The sequence below is a fragment of the Athene noctua genome, chromosome 2 (assembly GCF_965140245.1).
Source record: "Athene noctua chromosome 2, bAthNoc1.hap1.1, whole genome shotgun sequence".
NCBI classification, from domain to species: domain Eukaryota; kingdom Metazoa; phylum Chordata; class Aves; order Strigiformes; family Strigidae; genus Athene; species Athene noctua.
Genome location: NC_134038.1, coordinates 103,876,229 through 103,900,614, shown reverse-complemented (window position 1 = coordinate 103,900,614; position 24,386 = coordinate 103,876,229). Strand labels below are relative to the sequence as shown.

At 40.6% G+C, this 24,386-nt stretch overlaps 1 protein-coding gene across 1 annotated transcript in view; it reads right to left on the bottom strand.

The window, feature by feature from the left end:
* Window positions 1-24,386, bottom strand: part of KCNG2 (potassium voltage-gated channel modifier subfamily G member 2) — a 59,442-nt gene that overhangs the window by 13,182 nt on the left and 21,874 nt on the right. Inside the window, exon 2 of the mRNA XM_074899766.1 lies at window positions 11,616-12,439. Within this exon, the coding sequence (XP_074755867.1) occupies window positions 11,616-12,371 (756 nt within the window). The 5' untranslated portion in view covers window positions 12,372-12,439. The remainder of the gene's footprint in view (window positions 1-11,615; window positions 12,440-24,386) is intronic.

Below are 24,386 nucleotides of genomic sequence, written 5' to 3'. Positions count from 1 at the left end.
GCATGGACCTTTCAGGAGGGTGCTGAAATTCCTGTTTTGTCATTGCCTCTACCCAGTGCACCATGTGCCAAGTTTCCAACATGGCTCAGGATGTATTGGATAGATGGAACCTTCACACTATTCTCTGTATTTTGTATCCAGGCTCAGAAAATGAGCTGGAGCAGAGGGAAATGAAGTGTGTGTGTGCCTGTATGGGAAGGTGAGGGTCCAAGGGCCCTGCCAGTGCATGGCCAGAGGGCTGGGCTGGCACCTATCCTGGTGAACAGCCCGTCCTAGCTGAGGCATCCTGCTCATGAGTGACCCACAAGCTCAAGTCTGAACAGCAGCTAATATTGGGATTAAGCCCCACTGGTAACATGTCCCAGCTCCTGTAGCACATCCTGCAAACACAGTCAGTGCTGGGCAAAATACCTTGGTCAGGATGCTGCCTTCACGGGCCAGACTCATGCCATGTCACTCCTCTTCAGAAAGCTTCCAGCCTTCTGAGGTTTTCTGGCTGCCCTCGCTTCTAATCATAATTATAAACTGCCATGGCTCATTTCATCTTTCTGATGACTTCAGGTCTGCATAAACACAAGGGCCAAGGAAGCCCCAGACGTACAGCATCCTTGCTGGCACCTCCTGCATGGGGGGACAGCAAGTTGGGGACGGAATGCAATTGCTCACTGACCTGTAAGGCCAGGAAGGGGCTCTTGAGCTAAGCCCCTGCAGAGCAGAGGACCTCACCAAGTTGCTCATGAATCAAACGCATGATTTCAACTGAGCTGAGATGTAATGTTTAGAAGGAATGACAGAATGTATTTTAAAACTATATGAGATGCACTCAAGCATCTCTAGCTAAACAGTTTTTGTTGTTAATTACCCACACTAGCTGCAGGTTCCAGTTATTGTTCGCTGCTGTCTACAGACATGCTCTTATTCTGCTCTTTACTGCATTAAAAACTCTTCTAATATCTCACTATAAAGCAGAATTTTAAGATTTTAAGTAATTCTTTTAACTTTTTTAACTTACCTGCTTAATGGATAGCAATCTGGACACAGTGTCTCAAGTCTCATGCTTTGCCTCTTAACTACCATGTCAGATGGGAAATCGTGTACAGCCAGTAGTTCACCAGGGTCTCTAAATCCTTTCTGAGTCCCCACTTTCCAAAAGAGTCTTTTGTCCGGGACTCTCTATGCTCTCTACACTTACAGGTTGCACTCTCTGCTGATGAACACACAGTTACCTTCCCATATTCAAATCAGGTTACTTCCAGTCCCTGACTAGTGTGTCATTTCTGTGCTACCTGTAAATTTAATTTTACATTTTTTCCCATATCATCAGCAAAATACCTAAGTAGCTCTGGGCCAACACCAGAGACACTGGCATGCCTTTCTGCTTACACTGTCACTTGATGATGATTTCTCATCTTAGTTTTCCGCTACTTCAAGATCTGAGAGAAATTTTTTAAACATTTAATAAGGGAGGTTAAGTTTTTGAAAAATGCCATTTTTATTAAGGAAGGATGCTGTGTGGCACTAATTCAAATATCTTACAGAAGTATAAGTACCTACATCAGAAGTTACTTTCTTCAGAAAACTTTATAACCTCTTATACTAAATTTGATTAATGAGTGGGATTCTACATAGACTAGAATTAATTATGCTATTGTCCTCAAAAATACTGCCAAAAGTACTCAGTACAGTTGAACTAATGTCATGCTTACCTTTAGAAAATCAAACAACATTATAGTTTTCTCCTGGTCCTTTCTTAGGCCTTTGTTAAAAACTTATTGCAAAACCCATTTTAACCCCTTTTTTTTTTCTTTCACTTGTATACCACTCTTCTAACCTGAATCTAAATGTCTTCATGCAAAAAGTTTCCAATTTCAAAAACTTCTATATTTCATCTCAATTGCCACATTTTGAGCAATGTAAATGTAAGCATTTATAATGTTAAATGAATTAGTGCAATTTTTCTAAGTGCTATACACATGAATCAGCTCATTACCTCAGCCTAGCTATATGAGGTCTAGCCAAACATAAATCTGGTTGCTTGCTTTCATTCCAAACCTCTAGAATTGATAGCAACATATCCTGGAGATGCAATTTCGAGATGATATTTTTATTACAAATAAATGAAAGATGTATCTATTTCAGACCACTAGGACAGTACTCAATAAGCCCACAAGCTCTCTTGCAAAAGACAGTGGAGGAATCTATGGAGTAAAGAAGCTACACTGTACCCTCAGGATATTACAGAGCAGGCTATAATGAGTAGCTGTAGTAATTTTACAAACGTGACTGGAGGCCAAGCAACTATTATCATGAGATGGATTCAGAGACTCCCTGGATGATTTACCTGGAAGTAAGGAGAATAAACCCACTTGTAGGTATAGTTATGGTGGTGGAACCAGAGAAATATTAAAATAAATTAAATATGGAGCACATTTTGCTGGGTGAGCCACATGGCACCAAACATAAACCTGTTAACATGACATAGCTAACAATGCTTTTATGTAAGAGTCTTAGCTGTTTAATTATTTATCATTAATGTTATATTGCAGCATATTTATATGATATTTAAAAGAAGACCTGAGCCTGCTATTTATTCATGAGAAGATATTCTGTAGACTGAAAGAGTTCATGAGCACAGCATGAAGTTAATAACAAGTCAACAGGAATTTTATCTTCTTCAGTTATTTCCTCATCCCCAAGATAACAGTGCAGAAAAATACTCCCATTTTTTTGACTTCTACACCTAAAACACTGCAGAGAGTCTCAGGTGGTTACCCAAGTCTATATTGTAACCTACTGTCCTCAAAATCTTCCAGGGCAGCTCCTTGTGCCATAAGGATTTCTCTCTTGGGAAAAGCAACTCAGAAAAAGACACTGCAGTGAGACCCAAAGTTGGTTAGAGCCAGGCATGAACAGCTCAGGCAGTAAGCTTGCTGAGATGGGAAATTTTGAACAGAGGGTCTGCAGGCTCACTGTGGGGCTCTGTGCAAACCTGTTCCACAGTGCCATGTCCCCATCCCCCAATCTAATGCAACTCTTTGTGAAAGAAAATACAACATTCCTTCTAACCCTCTTGATACAACATAGAAATATTTTCTTACTGGGACCATGTTTCCTTTACCTTCTCTTGAAGGAGCTGCTATAGAACAACTAGATATATCTACTAAAGTTTAAATAGCTTCAAACGAGTAGGAAGGCTGGATTTGTTTTTTGTTCAGGGGAGGGACGACTGGAGAAAGTAATTTTTTTTTTTTTTTTTTTTTTTTCCAAGAGGAGCAAGCAAGCCAAGAAGAAATGGCAAGAGCTCTCGAAAAGTAGTCCTGACTAAACACAACTAGCTGTTCTCCAGCACTCTGTCCACACAACCAATATCAAGAATGACCAGTCATTCCTTCAAATATTTTCTGTTCATTAGCAGCTTAAGGCAGCCTTGCAAAGGGGAAAGACTATCTCTGAAAAGTGCTGGCAAAGGTGGCGCATGGTGTGCTATTTGACCAGGGGGTTTCCAGGCAGCTGGAGTCCTGGGCAGCCATGGGCAGAGCAGGTGCAGTTGCCAGTGTGTTGTGTGACAGTGGTGCCGAGGACTCACAGCAACAAATGTGTTTTGCTAGTGTGTGAATTTAACAATCCTGAACTCCTGAAAATAAACTGATGCCAAGATACGCTTTAACGCAGACAGCTGGATTTGGACAACCAGTAAAGGAAAGATTTAGATTCAGATCCACAACGGAAGGATTAATACTTGTATTTCTTTTACATTAAGGACTGTACCATTCAGTTCACAGACAAGCCCATTTCCCGGTAAAATGCTCAAAGGAGATGATCACCACTTCTCGGTATTTGCAAAGAACATTTTGCCATTGGTTTTACATTTGCAAAGTTCATGGGAGTCAGATAAAAGATGCACACCACGCAACTCACACAACTCAACATTAAGGTTTAGATTGAGCAGTGCAGAGGTTCTTGACTCCTTGATTTTAAAGCTCTCTGTGTGACCCACAGAAGCAACATCACTTTTATCTTTCAAACCTCATCACTTTCAACTCCTTTCAGACAAACCTGAGCTGTCTGAAAGGCAACATGCACAGCAAATTTCTCTGACCATCAGATAGGAGCTGGGAGACCACACTGATGACTCAGACTTGCACTGCAGAACTTTGCAGTTAGTTACTCCTCAGTTTTGGACTCTAAGGAGATCATACAGTACTTGCATTTTGCATAAACTAAGTTGGTCTCACTTAAAAAAAGAAAAATTTTCCTTGCTCAGAAATCTAGCTCACAGCCTGAGGCTTGAGGAATGTGCCCATATACCTGAGAACCTGTGCAGATGTAATTTTTACTTCTGTTATGACGATGGTCATAGACATTGTGTTTAAGAAATTCTGTCCCAAAGCATTCACAATCTAATGATGAAACTACATGAGGCAGATTGAGCATATAAACAAAGCAAACTTTTGTTTATTGCAGATGACTAAAGCTGTGGGTAAAGGATGCTCTCAAAGCATTTGGACTGTGTTACCATTTTATTTAAGTACCATCTGAGCAGAAAACTACGTTAAGCTTATGAAAGAAAAAAAAAAGAAACACCTTACTTTCAGTTAAAGTACAGCTCTGCAGTGCTGTGAGTCCTACATCCCTTTAAGCAAGGGCATATGAATGTGAAAGTCAACATGAATCTCATGTGTCTACAGGAACTTCCTTGTGCACAGTATTGTAGAAAAGGCAGGTGACAACTGTTACTGAGTCATTTGGTCTTTCCCTGGTCTCCAGCCAGCTGTGGCTTGAACTGCCTGGAGCAAACAAAAAATGCAAACTAGCAACATAGGGGACAAGTACATCAGTAGATCAGTTCAGATGCCATAACTGGTGATATTGTTACAGCTCAAGGGTTTTGCATTTAAATAGCAGAGCTGAGAGAATGGTATAATGAATCCTCAGATGATCCCCAGGGAAATTAGTGAGTCCAATTCCCCAAGATTCTTTTTATAAAAAGTTGCCCTCAGTGCCTATATACTATAAATAGTTATCTGTAAAACCACCAGGGACATTTTTTCAAATACATATTTTATGTTGACTGTGTTGTAATTTCTAGAACAATTTCTTCCATAAAGAAAGGAAAACCACAAGCTGCAATTTTATTCAGACTTTCATTCATGAAAGCAAACCATCTATGCATCACATAAACATGCAGCTCTAAATTGACATCAAGGTCTCAGTATCACATGCAGAAAACCAGCTGAACAGTCACAAAAGAGAGAAAGTGCTAAAAACGAGCTCTCCAGTAATGAAAGGCTTCATTCCAGAGTCTGAAGCAGAGTGCCATCTGAGGATAGAAAGCACCAACTATAACAACTGTTGTACTCCTTTACATTACTTTTCACTGAAATAAGTGAATGATTTAATGCAAAAATGACAGTTTTCCCCACATGGTGTACCTCAAACTGCAAGAGTTTTGAGACAAGATGATATTCGTTCAACAAAATGTTTGGCATTTTTGACATACTGAGGCCCTGAATACTTGTATTTCTTCCTATTTAGCTACCTATTTAGATTACAAACCTAAACAAATCAATAGTTATAGAACTATAGTTATAGAATAATTACAGAATCATAGTGTGATTGAAGTTGGATGGGACCTCTAGAGGTCATCTGGTCCAGCCCCCTCCACCCACTCAAACAGGGCCACCCAGCTGCCCAGGACCATGTCCAGACAGCTTTTAAAGGTCTCCAAGGGTGGAGATGCCACGACCACCCTGGGCAACCTGTGCCAGTGCTCAGTCACCCTCATGGTGAAAAAGTGTTTCCTGATGTTCAGAGGGAACATCCTGTGTTTATGTCCATTGCCTCTGGCCCTGTCACTGGGCACCACTGAAAAAGAGCCTGGCTGGGTCCTCTTTGCACCCTTCCTTCAGATATTTATATTCACCGATAAGATGACCCCAGAGCCTTCTCTTCTCCAGGCAAAACAGTCTCAGCTCTCTCAGCCTCTCCTCATATGTGAGATGATCCGTCATCTTTGTGGCCCTTCATTGGACTCTTCCCATATGCCCCTATCTCTCTTGTACTGGGGAGCCCAGAACTGGATACAGGACTCCAGGGGTGGCCTCACCAGTGCTGAGCAAAGAAGGACCACCTCCCTCAGCCTCCTGGCAATATGTTGCCTAATGCAGCCCAGAATACTGATAGCCTTTTTTTCTGCAAGGGCACATTGCTGGTGCCCACCAGGATCCCCAGGTACTTTTCTGCCAAGCTGCTTTCCAGCTGGGTGGCCCCAAGCATATACCAGTGGGGGTATATACTTGGGGCCAGTGGGGTTGTTCCCTGCCAGCTGCAGGACTCCTCATTTCTCCTTACTGAACTTCCTGAGGTTCCTGTCAGCCCATTTCTTCAACCTATTGAGGTTATTTGGTATGGCAGCACGACTCTCTGGCCTATCAGTCACTCATCCAAAGTGTCTGTCATCAGCAAACATGCTGAGAGCACACTCTGCTCCATCCTCCAGATCACTAATGAAGATGTTAAACAACTGGACCCAGTATGGACGCCTAGGGTACACTACTAGTTACAGGCCTCCAATTAGGCTTTGTGTCACTGATCACCACCCTCTGGGCCTGGCCATTCAGCCAGTTTTCAACTGACCTCACTGCTCATCCAGCCCCTGCATCAACAGCTTGCCTGTGAAAAGCTGTTTAGACCCATTATACAAGACTCTTTTAACCTTGTCTGAAATTACTTCTGTGTGTACCTTTGTGAAATGAACTCTTTAGTCACAAGATTGTTTAAAATGCAGATTTACAATTTATCTATTCCCCATCCTCACCAATATGAAAGTTGAAGCACAGTGTGTAAATTAAGCTTAGAAGGTTAAATAGTTTCAGGCTTCTTTTTGAGCTATTATTAACTTCATTATTTATGAGTCTCTCTCTTTGTTGCAATGTTCTTCAGCTGAAGGTTATTGAACTGTAACTTCCTATCACAGCATCTTTAATTAGACTAGCTTTTCCCAATATGTTAGAAAGCACGGTGAAGAAGGAAGCACCCTCTGATCTTCTTGTCCTGTTTGACACTGTGGTACTACAAATGATTGAGCTCAGTGGGACTCAGGCCTATAAATGCTTTTGTGAATCAGGACAAAATGCTTGATGTTAATTTCTGAGTTCATCACCTCTTTTCTGTGATGAGGAAGATTGTCTAACCAAAGAAAGAAGCTTTCTTCTTCAGATAGAAATGCTTGACATTTCTGATTTCACCAAGAAAAAAATGAAGAGTCTAGTATGATGACCATCTGGCTTTCAGCTGAACCTCTCAATGTGTTTTGGTCATTCAACTCTTGCTGTGTTGCTGAAGCTTCTGCTGTAATGTATCCTCAATGTGATCTAATACTCCTGTGATGTATTAGCTGCTTTCCTTGAGTCACTCAATGCCTGCCATTTGTTTAGAGAGTTGAGAAGCCCACTTAAAGGTATCATATGCCTAAAATGCCTTGAGGATACTCGATGACTCTGGCTATTTTTATGTCTTGGAGATCATTTTTGTGGTAGGCAAGAAAAAACTCAGTGCCGGAGGGCTCCTGTGTTTCAGCAGTGTTTTGCCTTATGAGGAGAATTTTCACCATTAAATCTAGATCTTGCATAGAAATCTCCCATTCTGAAAATTTTGAAATTAAAAATTAACTATTGCTTTGTTACTGTACATGGAAAAAACCTGACTGTCTTTACAGGTTTGTTTTCTTTACACGCTTGAGGTGTCCCTTTCCTGAAATTTCCGGAAGCAGCTATTACGTGCATTACTGGATTGGTGTTTTTTATTTCATTTAATCAGTAAATAAAAGCTAAATGAGAAAAAAATTGACAAGATAAAATATATGTCCTAGTTTGGTAAATAAAAGGTAGTTTAGGATCTGATTCTGTTAGCTTTATTGATAACCGTGCAGCATCTGAAATACATGATACTATTTCCAAAAAAGAGTAACGCTAAAGATGAATCAGAGTGACCATTAGTAAGAACAAGACAGCTACAGTACACAGGAAAATGATCCTTCCCACTCTTGCAAAACCACTAGGGATTGCCACTGTCATCTAGAACATCTGAAGCAGTTAATTAAGTTAACAAAATGTATGATTGATTATTCTTCTGTATTTTAAAAGAGATAGGCAGGTGCCTAAAATAATTTCCTCACCCACTCAGCAATTACTTGTAAGGTCCCATGCTTATATCTGTGAGGTCACTTACACCTCTGCTCATCCATTCAGATGATGTTAAAGGATCAAGGTATGAAAAACTGCTCTCCACGATGGCTTTGTTTTGTTGGTTTTTTTTTTTTTTTTGTGATTGATTCCTCTTTCTTTCTCCAAAGCAATAACAGGACAGACGGGTGACGCATAAAGCTTTTGTTTTCTGGAAAATGCTGGCTCAAGCAAAAGACCATGGCTTGTTAGCCAGATCTACGACAGCTCTGACATGGAACACTAAAAACAGTAATGCCAGACAGAGAGCCTAGAAAATTTACACACTGAGTACGGTGCAGTGCGTCTTTGAAATATTTACTGTTTATTTGTTCCTTAGTCAGGAGGGATGCACATACATTTTCTGCTTGTTAGGAGACGCAAAACCAGTCCAAAGAGGTATCCCTGGGCACAAATTTTAAACTAGGTACTAGGGATACAGCTCAGGATGATTAACATGACTTTGAATTCACATAAGCTCTCTTCTCTCCACACCTGTTATTTGATACGCTGCATTGGCTTGCTAAGCCATGTACAGATGCCATGCAAGGAGTTTGCAGCCTAGGTCTCTGATCCTACAAGGAATTCCATTTGAGTGGATGCCCAACTCCTTGCCCAGTCTTATTGACCCTGAGAGGATCTACATGGGTATTTACATCCATTTATGCAGGACCAAATCCTGTTTATGACTCCTGGCATGACTAATTACAACTCAAATAGAGTGTTGACCGGCATTGAGTCAGTAGCAGGTGAGGAACATTGGGGATGAACTAAGCTATGTATGAAGTGATCCTTCACCTGTCCCCTGTGCTAGAGAAACATCTTTGTCTCAAACAAAATAACCATTTTCACTCTGTCCACAGACTTTTCCCTGTGCAAAGGGCAGAACAAAGCCTATTTGCAGGAGCTCTGTGCTTTCTGAATTTAAGAGCACAGAAAACCACCATCAGATCCTTTATTCTGATCTCCTCTATATTGTGAGCATTTCACCTTTGTAACTTGAACTGAAATCAGTATTTTACTTTTGATTGAAGTAGAGTGTGTTTAGCTGAAGGGTACCTTCCAGAGGGGCACTGAGCTTTGAAATGAAAACATCCAAAAATACAAAATCCACTAATTCTCTTTCTAGTCTGCTCCAGTAATTAATCATTGTGGTATCAAATGGCACCTAGTTTCCCATATGAATTTATCAGGATTCATCTTTTAACCATGCATCCTCTCCCTGCTAAATTTAAAGGTCTTTTAGATGATAAAAGTTCTCCTCCCCCCATTAAAACCACTTATTTTCTTAATCCACTCACCTTCCTTTTGATAATCTAAAATGGAAATGTTCAAGTTTCTTGCTGTATGGCATTTTCTCCACGTGTCTAATATTTATAGGTTTCTTCATCCTGCCCAGCTTTTCAAAACACCATTTAAAAATATGAACATGAGAACTGACTGCAGTATTGTAGTGTCAGTCTCACCAGTGCCGCATACAGGCTCAAAATCATCTTCCAGCTTCTAATCACTACTCCCCATCTTACATGTTCAAGGATCATATTAACCCTTCCAACTTTATGCTACAATAGGAACTTACATTCAGCTGCTTGTACCCTAAATACTTTTTAGAGTCTCATTTTGGAAATCAGATTCTTTGCTTTTGCAAGAGCAAATCTGCATTCATCTTTGTTGTATAATTTTGCATTTGACTACGAAAAAGTGTTCCTTTTAATGGCTCCATCTTACCAAGAAATCCAGGCTTCTCTCATTTGCTTGCTCTATCCTCATTATTACCCTGCTCCACCCAACAAATATTATTAGCCTATTATTATGAGTCCCTATTTATGTTCAGATCATTATTAAAAATGTAACATGCCTGAACTCTGGTAATTCTGAAAGCAATTGTTCAGATCGCACTTAAACCCAGAAATATCTAAATACTAAATACATCTCACTCTTCAACAGTAAAATATCCTTTGTGCTTAAAATTCCAGCATACTGGAGCACTGTTGGTTAATTACAGTAAAAGGCATGTGGTTTGGAAATGATCTTTTAAAAAAATTATTAGGACAACATAGTTTTAACTAGTACACAGTACTACTATCCTCAAATTTTAATCATTAAAACAAAGATCTTGCAATAAATCGAATAACAAACAACACACCAAACATTCTTTTTTTCTTGGCTACTACTGAATGAGTCTGGTTCCATACCAAACAAGTCAGCTGATACCTGACCTGAGCATACCTCGCAAGCAAAGGGTGGGTTTGACTGCACATGAGGGACTCAGTCGAACGCTGGGGTCTCTCTGGAGTTACTGGACCCATTTTCTATCAGCATGCTTTTTACTTTCAACACTACAAAGCAGCAAATGTCTCCTGTCAGGTAATGACCACTTTCTTTTCTGCGAGTGGCAGTGAGCAATGAGCTATTCGGCACCTGGGTGACGGCACACAAGAAGAGTTCCGCTTTCAGGAGATCTTAGCCTTCAGCTGAGAGGCAGAACTTGATGGGGTGAAGTATTACTGTCTTAGAAGAAGTTCACAATCACATTTAATGACCAAGGAGCTGGGAAATAAGCCCAAACATTTAGTGTCAAGCTTGGATTTGAGTAAAATTAGAGACCATGAACTCTTCGAAAAGTCCCCACCCCCCAAACTCCTTAGATAGCATTTCAACACATATTTAATAGAAGTGTGAATTTCCTCCTCTATTGATCTTCAGATGAGTTCTCATTGGCCTACATACAGCTAATCCTAGGAAGCTGAACTGCTTGCACAAATAAGGGACTAAACCCTTAGGAAATCTGTTGAACTAAAGAATAAACAAAATATGCATAAGACTTGATTTTCAAGGGCATGAAGCATCCAGAGCATGTCTGAAAATTGGGACATTTGCTTTGTTTCTGCTGTTAAATCACTGCCTCAGCTTCCCTGCCCTTTACGTCACCCATAGCATCAAAGTATTTTAGATGTGATTAAGTATTTTAGATGTGATTTTTACAGTGGGGTACTAAGAGTTCAATCAAAGTGGTATGATAAAGTACTTTTAAGGAAAACTGATCTGTTAGCTCTTAATCTAACTTTAAATCATTAAGCCTCAAGCAACACTGATTTTTATACCCACAATAGCTAGTTTGTCATCTGGTTAGAGATGTCAGAAAACAAACCTTTTGGGTAAAGCTGCCTGCTGGTGTGAACTGGCAAAGCTGTGGTGGCAAGGCAGACTTTGGCCCAATCTTCCCTCAGTATTAAGTGACACAATGCTTTCTGCGCTCTACCCTAGCCAGCCCTCCACAACATAAATACTGAATGCAATACCTGCATGATTGCTGGAATGACTTTGCCCGTCACCTTTCCTGAGGAGACAACAATGCAACACATGCTTTATTCTGAGAAAAGCTTCACTCACCCGATCTTCTTCCTCTCTGACATCTGGCATGGTGCTGATGCAGAGGCTGACCGCAGTGATGGCAACAAAAGAGATTGAAATACAAGCAAAGATCTTTCCTGGGATCCCTGAGTGGGGGTTCTCCACCATATCCCTGAGCTTTTGCATGCACAAACTCAATCGGCTACTGTCCTGGAAGGCACATTGCGTAGTTTCACTAAATATCATCTCCCCTTCATACAGCCTGGCCTCAGCTGCCTCCTCCTCTTTCTGTCGCAATCTCTTTTTACAGCACCACTCCAGGTGGTCCTCTTCTATCCCCCAGTACACAAGTTCCTCCTGAAAAGAAAGAGCGCACATCTCCCTGAGAAGCCTCAGCTTCCCAGCTGTCAGGAAAGTCATGATCGTCCTGAAGGCACTAGGATTACGGTCAAAAAAATATTCATTGCAGCTAACATCATAATCATCGCAGATGTTCATGATCTCATCATAATTGTTGCAAGATTTTAGCTTCCCAAGCCTGGTCAAGGGGCAGTTTTCCAAGGTGGTCCATGGAACTTTGTATTTAATACCACCTACGTTGATGATCACAAACCTGGTCCGGTCATCGAGGCGGGCTAAGCAGCACAAGTCTTCCCCAGGGTGCAGAAGTTTGGCCTTTTTGTAGAAGAGTCCTTTCTTGGTTTGCACTTCACAGAGGTTTTCCAAGTTGTTGAAGGAGTAGGAGCTGAACTCAGGATCTGCATTCCTAGTGAGCAATGCCATTTTGTGATACATTTGTTGAGTCCATAGGAAGGTTGAGGCTACTCAAATAAGCATATCTGGAGCTTGACTGGAGAGTCAATCTGCAAAACAGAATTTTAAAGTTACAACATAATTAGGGGGTTGCTAGATAAAAAACCAATCCTATCCTCTCAATCCCAAGAAACTTTTCTCTGTGGTATTATTTTTCCTCTATTATTTTAGGACTATCTTTGATTGATAGTTGCTTGGGGAAAGAACTTAAACTGCAATAAGGTCAGAAGCCATGTTGATACTTCTAGAGGGTTTCATCAGTGAATTGAGCTATATCCTGGACATCAACAGATACTGGAAGGGAAAATTAGTCTTTTGGGTAAATGCCAATTTTAGCAACTTAATAAAGAAACTTAGTTGCAAATATTTTTTTTATTATTTTGGCCCATCTACATATGTTTCTATTACAAAATGTCCATAGTGTGAGGACAAAATAGGTACCTACAGTACTGTCAGAAATGTGGGATTGCATAAATGCTGGTAATTCCCAGTTTAAATTCACCAATAGCCATGAATATGTAGGAGCTGAGAACCCAGCCCGCAGCCAGCACTCAAGCAGGTTTGGGTGCCTGAGCACAAAGTGTGTGCTACTAAGATTCCCTTGCCACTGACACCCCATTAAAGCTATTATTGGGTGTATCTACATGAACAGCCCTACTTCTAAAAGGTAAAAAAGCTTTTGTTCTCGTGCTGGGGTGCCTGCTGTCCAGGCTAGTGATGTCTCCTGCAGGGATATGTGCATCCCAGGTCTGAGCAGAGACCAGAGCTCACCTGGGACCCCGGAGCTGCTGGAGGCTCTGCTGCATTTTTGACTGTGGGAGGCAGACAGGGTGCCCAGCAGCAGCTCTGAAATGGGAGACTGAACCCAAGAACAAACCAGAGCAGGAATTATGCACATTATGCATAATTCCAGGATTTAATTTGTGCCTTCTACTTACTCCTCCTTTACCACACCACAGAGTCCAAATACATTTTTTCACCTACCACATTGCTTCCTCACTTTCTCTAGAGCTCTCCACCTAGTTCTCCAAAACCATCTCTCCAAAGCAGTACTAGGATGTCTTGAAATACTACTATGTAATTGCATTAGTGAATCACCTAAAACTTCCTTAATTGTTCAAATGTGAAGTAGGAAACAAGAAATTGGAGTAGGACTGTTGGGACTCCACACAAAATACCTGAACTGAGAATGATGCAGTGATGGGGAAGAATCTTAAGCAGGGGAGCCTTACAAGTTGTAGAAACCTTACAAGTTGACAAAAGACAAGAGAAAAAGCTGAGTTGTGAAGGGTAGTCTGATATTATTGATTACAGAACAGTAACCATGAGGCAGTAACTCCATAATTTATAAGCAACATCCTCCAATTCCCTTTGAATCTCATGCCTCATCCTGGAGAGTACACCAAAGAAGTGGGTACTAGGAAAAAACAGAGAGAACACAAACACATTCCCAGAGCAGCATCTTCCTTTATCCATAATCAACTCACTAACTCTTAACTCATTAGACTTAGTCAAAACAATCTCCAACAGAAAGTGGCAAATACTTGCTACTCACAGCTCTGAGTCACCTTCTGAATATTCTTACCAACAACACAACCGAATCACAGCAATAGCAGTGGCACTCCTGCTTCAATATTTCTGTGAGGATCCAGTCACTGAATTTTAGAAAGACATTTAGGCTGGGTATTTGTAAAAAGTCAGAGAAAGGCTGGTTTACATACAAAAAAAACAAAAGTCAGCTGAAGATACTTCTTGGCGCCATGAAAATTTCAGAAGAACTAATGATGCCAAAATCACTTTGGGAAAATAAACTGTTTAAACATCCATTTATATGGGGCAATATGAAAACAGAAAAAAGCTCCTTCATCTGGCTGAGGGCCAGTAAAGGGTAAGAGGCACCAAGATGCCTTCTGAGACATGGGTGCTTTTACAGCACAGGCTTGAGTGCAGCTGGGATTGCAAATACCATTACTGTCACAACGAGAGCATGCTGTCAGCACAGCATATGCTTTAAGGATTTAATCTCTTGTTGCTTTTTGCTGGTAAGATAAAATATTCACTGCCACCACTCAGGGCACTATGCTTTTGTTTTCATGCCTCACTTGTTACACAAGTCAACATGCAAAAATTCGTTTACAGTGTTTTGACATCAAGGCCAAGATTTGCTTTTCTCCTCTCCCCCGTGTAGCAGGTTGTTGCATAAAGGGGCCAGATACTTTTCACAGAATTACTTTGAATCTAATCTTACATGTGCGTCTTCCTTCTTCCAAGCAGCAGTTAACTCAGTGTGGAAATCTGTAAGTGTATTGTTTACAACAAAACCTCTGAATTACAGAGGTCTTTTATTTTATGGATATGAAATTATATTTATTAAACATAAGGCTTAAGGAAGCAGCTTTTTTTTTTTATCATCAGAGGATAAATAGAAAGTGATAACATAAGTAGTTACAGATAGTATTGCCTGTGGTTTAACAGGTTAATTCTGGCAGTACTGGTAGCATCAGATGCCAGAGTTTAGTTACTAAAGTGAATTTTCTGACCCCACATGTCAAGATCCCAGAATCCATACTAGTATACATTATTAATTGGCAGCATTTGTTTTGGAGATCTCAGCTAAAAAGATAAGCATGTGAGTAGAGTTGTACATATTATTCTCCTTGGCATCTCTGTGAGGTGGTTGCCCTAGACCAGGGCTCAGCTGTCAGTGGAACAGCATGGAAAAGCTTCTTGTGCCACTTTAACTGTCCTACAGAAAAACACTGTGGGCTCCCAATCTGGCATCTATCCTGAGAAGTAAAATAAGCATGGAAGGTCTGTTTCTGATCTTATGTGCATGGAATGTATCATGACCCTCACTGAGTATTAAAGGGTGCTTCAAAATTACATGGGTCTTAAAATACTCTCTGCATGCCAAGGTTATCTAATGTATGCACATGCCTACAGTAAAGCATCCCACTGAAGATTAACGTTAAAAGCCAATACTTCCAGAAATGATGTTACATTATCATCCAGTTGGCATTTCTACCATTTAATCTGACACATGGGTGCAAGAAAGACTATTAAAACATAGTCTGTAATAAGCTGCCCATTGCAGGGACATAGCACAGAATTTGACTCTATATTTGTTGTTCATAATTTTAAAATGCTGTGGGAGAAAGTCTGTATAAATGTTTCAGTTTGATGATCATACACTGAATAGGTCACACATATTGTGGACTCTTTTCTAAGTAGAGTCAAACAATTTTTATTCACTAAGAAGTACTTTCTTTGTCCATCTATGTATGCATATGTGTGTGTCTACACACACACCAACCAAATTCTGCCAACAACAGACATCTGAGATCTTTAAAACTCAGGTATTTCTCATCAAAGATTTTAAAGATTAAATGTCAGAGGCATACAGCTGCTTCATACTCTCCTTTTTATTTTCTCAGTAGAGAGGGAGCTATTTCCCTGCTTACTGCCTTTTTACCCTGCCTGCTCCCATCACCATTCTTCACACAAATACTCTTCATCATCCCTTTTTATCAGTATTGTTACATCTAAATCATATATGGTTTTGCATGTGGCTCCACTGTTCTCAAGTTGCCTTGAATAAGAATGAAAAATGAGACAAAAGCATCCCTGCCAACAAGCTGGCCAGCCTGGTGAGGAGAGCTTGAAAATAGTGACAATGAGGAGGAAGTAACAGAGCAAAGGGTGCAGGGTAGCATGACCAGGAGACACCTTGCGATCAGTAAAAAGCTGAAGGGTGACCACATTGAGCATATGCACATAAATGAGGGCACGCCTACAGGAAAGTGTCATGGGCAGAGCACTCACACCTTTTCTGGGAAGTCATCATGACTAAGTGCCTCTGAAGTGCCTGTACACTAATGCATGCAGCCAGGCGAGCAAACAGGAAGAATTCAGAGGTCTGCGTGCAGTTGCACAGAAACTGGTACTATGAGGGTGGTCAAACACTGGAACAAGATGCCAAGAGAGATCATGGAGTCTCCATCCTTGGAGATGTTGAAAACCCATCTGGACACAGTCCTGAGTAATTTGCTCTAGCTAATGTTGCTTTGAGCAGTGGGGGTTAAACTACAGGAACTTCAGAGGTCCCTTTCTACCTCAACTACACCATGATTTTGTGAACAGTCTCTTTTTAACTGCTGCTGTAAATTACAAAGTACTGAAGGTTTACACTTGTACTACGACAGCAAGAGGAAGCCATGAGGCTTTTTATAGTAATTAATGTTTTAAGATTTTCCTTGTGAAATGAAACATACTTTAACAGAGAACAGGTTATTGTGTTATAATTTAAAACCACAGACATGAAACATAGATTAGGGTGACCACAAGATGTTCTCTCAAGTCCAACAAGAGTTGAGTCAGTGAATCCATTCTGCAGTGTTAGCCATTTCCAACCAGAGATGTGCTGGAACCTGACACTGCTGCCTAGGACCAAAGCAATTCCCATTTCTTACTGTGACATGATTTATAATTTACAACACACACAATTATTTTAATAGTAAAGCTTGCACATGTAAATGACTGTACATTTGGTGGTATTACAGCTAACACTTTGGATGAAGAGGTTTAGGAGATCCAGGTTACTCTTGTATTTACTACATTTCAGTAGAACCTGGAGTCCCAGTTATGAGTACCTGCCAGGCACTGTGGAAACATGAAGAGAGGAGAGCACTTGTCCATGAGGCTTACAAAATACAGAACAGATGGGGTGCAACCAATACACAGATTTAAAAAAAAAAAGGAAAAAGACTGGGAGGATACAGAAACAATAAAACTGACAAAACTTAGCAAGAAGTCAGACTCTTCACCTGATTCAGGGGAATTAGTTTCTGAGTTTGTCCACACTGAACATGAATATGGCTCCCTACACAGTAATTAACATAGAATCATAGAACCATTTAAATAGAAAAAGGCCTATAAGATCATTGAGTCCAACCATAAACGTAACACTGCCAAGTCCACCACTAAACCATATCTACACGTCTTTTAAACACCTCCAGGGATGGTCACTCAACCACTTCCCTGGGCAGCCTGTTCCAGCACCTGACAACCCTTTCAGAGAAGAAACTTTTCCTAATATCCAGTGTAAACCTTCCCTGGTGCAACTTAAGGCCGTTTCCTCCCATCCTATCACTTGTTACTCAGGAGAAGAGACTGACACTCAGTCACTCCAACTTCCTTTCAGGTAGTTGTAGAGAGTGATAAGGTCTCCCCTCAGCCTCCAGGCTAAACAACCCCAGTTCGTTCTGCCACTTCTCATAAGACTTGTGCTCTAGACTCTTCACCAGCTTTGTTTCCCTTCTTTGGACACGCTCCAGCACCTCAATGCCTTTCTTGTAGTAAGGGGCCCAAAACTGAACACAGTACCGGCCTCACCAGTGAGGGTGGGGTCACCCAAACTGAACACTGGCCTCACCAGTGCCGAGTACAGGGGGACGATCACTTCCTTAGTCCTGCTGGCCACACAAAAAAGCAGGCTATGCTAGTCCAGTTAGAGTACCACAGCACCCGATTCTACAGCTTCTTGCCCTCAAGTTAACACATTTAGACCTGACATGGGCACCTTTGCATGGCCTGATGCATTTCCATGCAGACAGAGCACTCATAACTTTAAAAGCTGCATTACGCTACCTCTTGCCACTGTATCATGTCTACAGTCAAATCCTCTTGCTAACGGAACCATTCAACATGTGTCCAAGTAGAACTAAAGTACACACCAAGACGTATGCAGTGAGGTTGACAGGGGACTACAGCTTGGACACAAAATCGAGAAGAGGTCAACCACAGCTATGCAGATCCAAGACCTTCTACCTCAGCACTCCGATCTATGTTAACGCATCATTATAGAGAGATATGGACAATATTTCTCTCACACCTTGCTTCAAATTTTTGTTTCAAGTTTTCTAAGCATATTTGTAGCCCACCAAGCACAACAGGGGTCTGAATGCTGCCCATTGCTTTGCTACTTTTATGTCATGGAAATGTTGTTTCATAAGGAATGGAAGTACGACTAAGTAACATTGGTTAAACCAGAAACATCAAAGAATTTTTCTGCAAGCTTTCTAAAGGAATCAGTGCTGGAAGCAATTTTGAAAAGCGTCTAGATTTTAAAAATCATGAAGACATGCAAATACTACTTGTTTGCTATATATGTTGACAGCTTCACTCTCAAAATGTTCATGAAAAAAAGCCCCAACGAAAGAAAATTAGAACAGAGTAAAACTACTATAATCTATAAAAGAATGCACTGCAAAGGATAAAGGGGAGTCAGGCTGATTTTACACAGAGTATTTTCTCTGTAACCCCCAAAAGTTGGATGTACGTATTTCTGTATTTATTATCAGTAAACTTGAGTATCCCTAACCTCTTAAACCACCATCATTCCTGATTAAAAAAGACAATAGTCCAAGAAGTTGAAAAGGTACTAGAATTTTGAACAGTCCTTTGTCCATTTCTTCATCAGAGTTACAGGAGGCAGGGATGCAATCTTACACATCTAGCTGAGATGTCCCCATCTAACAAAGAAAGGTAGGCTCCTCGTGTAGTAGTGGAGCAGAATAGCTAAGATAGGCTTCTCCAGAGAGTAGTTCAGGGCTATGAGGAGGATGCTGCATCAGTCAGTCCAACAAGTCCAAGAAGAGTCACACTGTAATGGAGGTTGCAAAATTCAGCATGTGAAGCTGGACATTGTTTGCATACTCTGAGTGTACATCTTCCTTAATAGTTTCAGTGGAGGAAAAAAGGGATAGTTTTCTTCTCTGAGCATCCCTCATCGCATTTATGCCACATTATGTAATTAGCTGAAACAATTCAATTTGTTAAATGAACAAATCAAATTAATTTGACTCAACACTAATTATTCTGACATGGGTCCATAGCTATTTGTTTCCATTAGACAGATTATGAGTTATCTAGTATTACTGCAGTTGCCAGAGCTGTATAGCGCAAGTATTAACACTGAGACATCTTCAAAACATCAGAGATTTGGTCCAACTAACTACCTGAAGGTATGGGATCCTTACCTTTATCTTCATAACAAACCAAACTTTTGCTGAGGTTCCACAAGCTTTCAGTGCCCATTTATCTTTGTAACCTAAACAGAATTTAACTATTGCTTCTATGAAGCTATTTGCACACTTCAATTGCACAGCAGACAAAGGCAGCTGTGCTAAAGGACTGACAGAGGAAGCACTGCTTGCTCTTCCATTCTCCCCTGATTTACAGAATTCTGTTCAGGCTAGGAGCTTCAAGATTTCACAAATGTCCTAAAACACAGAGTGCTTTCACAGTGTATTTCACTAAATGGAGCTATCTGTATTCAAAACAATAAAAAATTAGCAAAGCCTGAAAGGTTTAGGCAGATCCTACAAGGATTAGGCAGAAAAGATTTTCCTCATAGAATTATTATTACTTACAGTAAGAACAGAGAATCGTGTTCAAACCACACTTCATTTGTTTAGATGTATTAACCCTCATTTGGTACAAGAAAACCATGTTCCTAAAATGTGCTTTCATCCTCAGTTCATATTTCGTTAATATCTGAACAGAGACACCAGATATGCACAAAGTGAGTGATGGGATGAAGTGAACAGACGTCAGATGGGGAGCTACACTTCCCAGCGTCTGAGTAGGTTAGATTGCATGCAGAGATTTCTTTGATCCAGTTCTTGTTAACTGCAACCATGGATTAAGTACACAGTCTCAAGAGACTAAAATTAAAATGTGTTCTGTCTGCACTTGCTTGGTCAGTGATTGAACCTTGCTAATAGGATACCTTTGACCCCGACTGGAAGCCACTGGATGGTGAAGTTTCCATCCTTCCATGAATCATACACAAGTTTATTTTAGGATCCTTAACGATTAATCCTTTCAGTATCCTGTTTAATCAACCTAAGAGACTCAGGTAAGGTGCTACACTTCACCACTCATGATGGTGTTGGTTGTCAGTCTGAAACATTTCTTTCCCTCTCCTCAGGTTGCTGTACTTCAGAATAACCAATCATCAAAATCCAGTTTTTAAAATATTTGCTTCAGTCATGATTACATGCCTACAGCTGGCCCAAGGTACAATGTGAATGGCACTATCAAATGCAAAAGTGACAGACTGTGTAGTATGTTAAAACAGCATTGTTTATCCCTCTCACCCAGGAAATTAAACAGATTGTCTCATTTCTGTTGCCAAAATTCTGGAAGCGTGAAAAACCAAATGAGTTATGGTGTCTTTGTAAATCACAGAATTATCATTCAGGTGTTCCGGTGGATCTGCAGATCACTGCAGGGGAGAAAACCAGATTTTAGCATGAGCTCTGCTCCCTCTCTAACACTGATACCAGTATGGTTTATTTCTGATTTATCATACTGATTTTTGCAATTCTATACTTAGCAGCTTCCCACCCAGATGATTAATATGCTTGATTTAGTACAAAATGTAGCAACTACATTTCTGACTGGAAATAAGGTTACACTGTGTGATGCCACTCTTGGCTCAGTTTCACATTTGGATGATCAAGAATATTTGCTGAAGCAGTATTCCTAATAAATGGATGGGTGCACCTGTCCTTATATCTCTTTCAGGGCCATTCACAGGTTTGTATGAATGATGTCAGACATACATGTTCGAATATGATAGGATGAGAGGAAATGGCCTCACGTTGCACAAGGGGAGGTTTAGATCAGATGTTAGGAAAAATTTCTCCACCGAAAGGGTTGTCAAACACTGGAACAGGCTGCCCAGGGAAGTGGTTGAGTCACCATCCCTAGAGGTCTTGTAGACATGGTGCTTAGGGATATGGTTTAGTGGTGGACTTGGCAATGTTATGTTTACAGGTGGACTCAATGATCTTAAAGGTCTTTTCCAACCTAAGTGATCCTATGATTCTATGAATAAATGCTTTTATCAAGTGCTCATAGGTTTTAGATGTAGATCTAGGCTTTTTAACATCTACATGAAATCCTTTGCAGAGAAGATAAATTGTATACATGAAATCCTTTTTTGTTAGCTTTAATTAATTAACACTGGGTATTATGTATCTTCATTGTTCTTTTGTAGATGCCATTCTTACTTTTGTATGTTTCATAAGACAATTGTGCACTGACCTCAAAAACATTTTCATCTCTCTTTAAACATGTCTACCTTTGAATTCAACATGATTTCAGTAAACTATTAACATCATTGCACAGAACACCTTTTAATTTTAGACTTTTAAGACTGTATACTTAATCCATGGTTGCAGTTAACAGGAACTGGATCAAACAAAGCTCCAAGTTCAATCTATCTCTGGTTAAAGTACAGCCCCTGGTCTAAAGTCTGTTCACTTTAGCCCATCACTTGCTTTGTGCATATCTGATGTCTCTGATCAGATATTCAGGAAATATGAACTGACAATGAAAGCAAATTTTACAAACACATGAGGGTTAATACAGCTAAACAAAACATAGTTTGAAAATGGTGCTCTGTTTTTTTGTTCTAAGTAATAATAATTCTGCAGGGAGAGACTTTTCTGCCTGATCTTTGCAGGCTCTGCACTAGGATGGTCAGTTCTCTTCACTTAAATACACTGCAAAAGAACTCCAAATTTTAAGACATTGTGAATTCTTCAAATTCAGCCATTTGAGCAGGGTGTCAAATCAGCACAGAGACAAAATGGGCAAAATAAGGATGACACACAGCTGTTTCAAACTGAACCCATCCCATGATAATCCATCTCACAGTCTACTCTTTCTGTTGTATCAAGCCCCCCTCCAACAAAGAGAAGAGGGAAGAGAAGTGGAGATTCATGAGGCAAAGGGACTGCAGTCCTACAGTTCTCATTTCCCTGACTGCTAGGAATGCAGAGGAGCACAGACAAACAGAACACAGGCTAGAGAAAAGACAGTGGAAAGAGTGGGATGGAAGAGAAATACCACATACTATTCAAGCATAGGTGAGATGGAAAAGAAACACAGAAAGTAAAACAAAACCAAAGGTGATTATGATATGTCTTCATTCTGATGTCAAAACATTACAATATACAAATGGTTTCTACTGTCACATGGAAGTATACACACCTTCTGATTTCAGACACTTAATTTCCGTAGCCTAATACTAGAGTGATCAGTTTCTACATAGTGAGAAACAAACTCTCAGCTTACGTGTTCAGAAGCTTGATATTGGGGAATTCACTGCCTGACCACTGCCTCTATGGCTTGGCCTGCATCCTATGGTGGGTGAGGAGCTGGAAGGGAATTCAAACAGCTCCAGGTAGACAGAACCTGCCAGATCCCAGTCCACAAGGAAAAGGAGAAGCTGGAGCTGACAAACTGATCCTGTCTGTCCTTGACTCAAATGAAGCTTTCCCAGATTTTCTATTCTGTCTTCCCCTTCATTCCTTCTCTGTTTATCCTTTTCAATGTATCGATGCCTTTCCCCTTTCCCTTCCTCTCATGCTTCTTTCCCATTGTCCTGGTTCAGCTAGGACAGGGTTAAGTTTCCCCAGCAGGGGGAAGGGATCTCCAGCCAGGTTAGGCGCGTTTGAATGCGGGAAGCTTTCCTTTGTGGCTTTGGTCATGGGAAGCAGGCGCAGCGGGCTAGTTGTGTTCACTGCAGTATTTCTCTGTATATCTTTTGTGGTGTTTACTGTTATTACTGTTTGTTGTTGTTATTATCGCTACTGTTGTTGTTCAGATTGTTATTTATTACATGTTGTCCTAAATTTCTTCTTATTTTAACCCAGGGTTTGTGCCCTACTCGGTCCGAGGGTGGAGGAGGGACAATGGTGGCGTGGTCTCCGGGCAGGGCTTAAACCAGCACACCCATCAACCATTCTCAAGTGACTTGTGAGAATATGAGTATTTTCTACATTTTCTGCTGTGCACAGATTATACCGTGTCCTGCTCCAAGAAAAAGCAGCAACAAATGAAGACTGGAGTTAGATGCCATTCAACCACTCAACATCTGACGAAGTCAAAACATCCATGGAACGCATGGCAGGTACAAGTTCTACTAAACAATACTTTATGGAAGCAAGCTCAGAATAAAAAAAGCTAGGTGGAAGTCCCTGCAGCTTGTCAGACTGTACATACACCAGTTAAACCACATATGCTAGGCACACACCTGTAAGGAGCAAAATTGTTTGTAAATATTAGCACTGTTCTTTGAGATAACAGACCCCATGTACTAGGCGAATAAAATTTCAAGCAGTTGAAACCATTAATACACTACCAAAGCATTATTTTAACCTCAGGACCTGCATGCTCATACACTGAATATGCACACTAGCTGAATCTTGTCAACATAAAAAAAATCTGGGATTAAACACCTCTGCCTCCAGAGCTGGTTGTTAGTTCTGCCTTGTTTGTCTCAATAACCCTATCCATACTCACAAGGACGCATGCATTTTCTAGTGTGAGATAAATAAGGCTGCAGTTTCATAGCCCTTGGAGGAGGGTACCTTTAACTGGAGGGGGGGGGGGGGGGGGGGAGGATCTTAACTCTATAGCATGATGCCACACACTGAGCACTGGGAATAATGAGAAATGTTTGATAACTGTTGCTTGATGCAGTGAGCATTGCCAGTTCTACCCTCTTGGGCAGAATTCAAGAATCTTATGCTCCAGAAATGCTTTTAAGTGAGGAGGCGCTCCAGATCTTGCCCTGTACACAAGTTGCTTTTTCACAATGAACAAGCTACCCTGCCTGGAGCGGGAAGCTCCCAGAGCCCTCCAATACTATTCTGCACAGTCTTTACCCAGGAACATTTACATTTTGCAGCTTTCAGGTGTGGTGAACTGGAAATACTGAGGTAGCTTGAAGTAAAATTAAAAAATAAAATTTTTGCTGAAATAAATGAAAATTAATAATATAACTAGCAAAGTACCCCTCACGTATTTATATTAGTTTTAACACAAAATTATGTTTTGAAATGACCGTTTCATGACATCTTCTATTCTGAATTCCTCTTAGACAGATGCTTGTGGTGGCAACATCAGCCTTCCCAACAAAAC